The sequence below is a fragment of the Nanorana parkeri genome, unplaced genomic scaffold, assembly GCF_000935625.1.
Source record: "Nanorana parkeri isolate BGI_ZX_2015 unplaced genomic scaffold, ASM93562v1 scaffold81, whole genome shotgun sequence".
Classification (NCBI taxonomy): domain Eukaryota; kingdom Metazoa; phylum Chordata; class Amphibia; order Anura; family Dicroglossidae; genus Nanorana; species Nanorana parkeri.
In genome coordinates, this window is record NW_017306349.1 from 711,839 (window position 1) to 714,346 (window position 2,508).

Consider the following 2,508-nt stretch of genomic DNA (forward strand, 5'->3'; position numbering starts at 1 on the left):
AAGAGGAGGGAGGGAAAGAGGAGGGAGGGAAAGAGGAGGGAGGGAAAGAGGAGGGAGGGAAAGAGGAGGGAGGGAAAGAGGAGGGAGGGAAAGAGGAGGGAGGGAAAGAGGAGGGAGGGAAAGAGGAGGCCGCTGCAGCACACAGTTCTCCTAAATGTACCGCCAGCTGGCGGCTGCCGGTACATTTAGGAGAACTGTGTAAGTACGGATTGTCCGTAACCCGGGGACTGCCTGTACAGAGCTGCAAGCAGTTATATAGACCAAGAATAGGCAACCTTGGCACTCTTCGCCCGCTGCTGAAACTACAAATCCCCTAATGCACTGCAAGACTGACAAGACACAGGCATGACGGAATTTGTAGTTTCGCCACAGCGCCAAGGTTGCCTACCCCATCTGGGTGGTTGGGTGAGGGGGGGGGGAGGGCATGATAGAAAAACAATTCATTACCTCTTCTGATCCAGTTTCACCTTCTCCATCTCTCTATGCAACGAGGTTATCTGCAAATATTAAAACACATGCATTCAAAAAAATGCGTCCATTAAGAACAGGCAGCCATTTGTACAAGCTGCATATGTACCAGAAATATTAACCACCTGCTGTCTGGCCGTTGTAATTAAATGGCCGGACGGCGGCTTCTTGAATGCGGGTGGGCGTTTTTAAACGTCCCATCCCGCCCATGCGCGCCGCCTAGCGGGAAATCAGCCTGGAATGTAAACAGGCGGCGATGGCCGTTTACATACAAGCGTCTGTAGAGACGCCCGATCGCTTGTAATATGCGTGCGGGTGTGCGCCCCCCCTCTCCGTTGCAGCCGCTGCTGGCGATCCCGAGCTCCGCTGTTCCCGGTGTGACACCGTGACCAGCACAGCAGCTCCGCGGCCGGAGATCAAACGAAGTTCAGTACACGAACGCCCTCTGATCTTCTCCTCGTCGGAATGCAGGAAGTGATGTGTATTACATCACTTCCTGCATTCCTCTGTCACTCTCCGGTACAGAAACGGGAGAGAAGCTGGTGAAGCAGGTGTGTGCTTCATCAGCTTCTCTGGGGGTCCCTAGGTGACATTAGGGGTCTTAAAGACCCCCGATGTCTCCATAAAGAGGACCTGTCACTGAAAATTGGCTATCACAAAGGGGGCTTGTTAGTCCCCTATGTGATAGCAATAAAGTTGAGTGAAAAAAAAAGGTTTAAAAGAATTAGTTACAAAAAAAAAATATATAAAAAAATTAAGTCACATATAAAAAGTAATTCAATTTTTTTTTAAAGTCCCCCGCCCCCCACATACACATGCGTCGAGTGCACCTACGTGCAGAAACGAAGATTGCATCCAATACGCCGCACATGTTACATATCGTCGCGAACGTCGCAGTGAGAGCAATAATTTTAGGGCCATCAAGCACTGATAACACTAAACTGATGAGCGGTAAAAGCTTTTAAAGCGTCGCCTATGGCCAATTTTGTGTATGGTAGTTTTTGCGAGTTCACGGGCGCACGCAATTTTAAAGCTTGACATGTTTGGTGTCTATTTACCCGACGTAACCCTGCCTTTTATATTTTACCCCAAAATTTTGGTAATAATAAATGTTTTATAACATAACGTAGTTTTCCCGAAATTTTCGGTACTTTTTTCATTATATAGTAAAAAATAAAAACCGCAGTGGTGATTAAATACCACCAAAAGAAAGCTCTATCTGTCCCCAAAAAATGGTATAAAATTCATTTCAGTACAGCGTCGCATGACGGAATAAATGTCAGTCAAAGTACCGCAGCGCCGAATACTGAAACATGGCCGGGACAGGAAGGGGGTGTAACACCGCGGTCAGCAAGGGGTTAAAGCCACGAATATCCTCTGTGCACCAAGACATGGCCTTGCATGTGTCTCAGCCATACTGGTTGCGGCCCCATAGTGCTGCAGCGACTTCTTGGTGTATAGGGGATATCCTTGGCTTTGTATCTGTAGCACCGCACCATCCGTATTGATCTTCCAACACCCAGTCGGGTAACTCCTTGTAGTGAGCCGACAATGCTGCCTCTATTGCACTGAAATCCCAAACAGTGTTGTCAGCCGTGCTCGAGTCACCCTCTCGTGGATGACAAAACATCTCCCCCCAATCTTCATCTCCATAGCATAGAGATGAGGTGTTTTGTAGTCCTGTAGGGGTGAAGTCATACCGGGCTGACAACGCTGCTTGGGATTTCAATGCAGCAGAGGCAGAGTTGTCAGCTCCTACAGGAAGCTAGGAGCACGCTGGATTTCTGGCGGATTTGCAGGTCTGTTTCTGTACCTGGAGCGTTTCTAAAGAGAGAAAACACCGGGAAAGGTGCAATTTGCAGAGATGCACTTGGTGACGAGGGAGTATGGAGCCGGCTTCTCGGCCAATCAGGATGCTGGGCAGGGTGTAAAGACTCGCTGCTTGGTTTCCTGACTGGCCAGCTTCCCAACCAATCAGGAAGCTGGGCGGCAAGTTATTACCACAACCCCCCCCCCGGTTTCCTGATTGGTTGATTGGTC

The 2,508-nt window shown here is 49.1% G+C and overlaps 1 protein-coding gene across 1 annotated transcript in view; it reads right to left on the reverse strand.

Annotated features, from left to right (window-relative positions):
- NUP62CL (nucleoporin 62 C-terminal like) overlaps positions 1 to 2,508 on the reverse strand; it is a 22,432-nt gene that overhangs the window by 7,168 nt on the left and 12,756 nt on the right. The window contains exon 10 of the mRNA XM_018576964.1: positions 448 to 497. Within this exon, the coding sequence (XP_018432466.1) occupies positions 448 to 497 (50 nt within the window). The remainder of the gene's footprint in view (positions 1 to 447; positions 498 to 2,508) is intronic.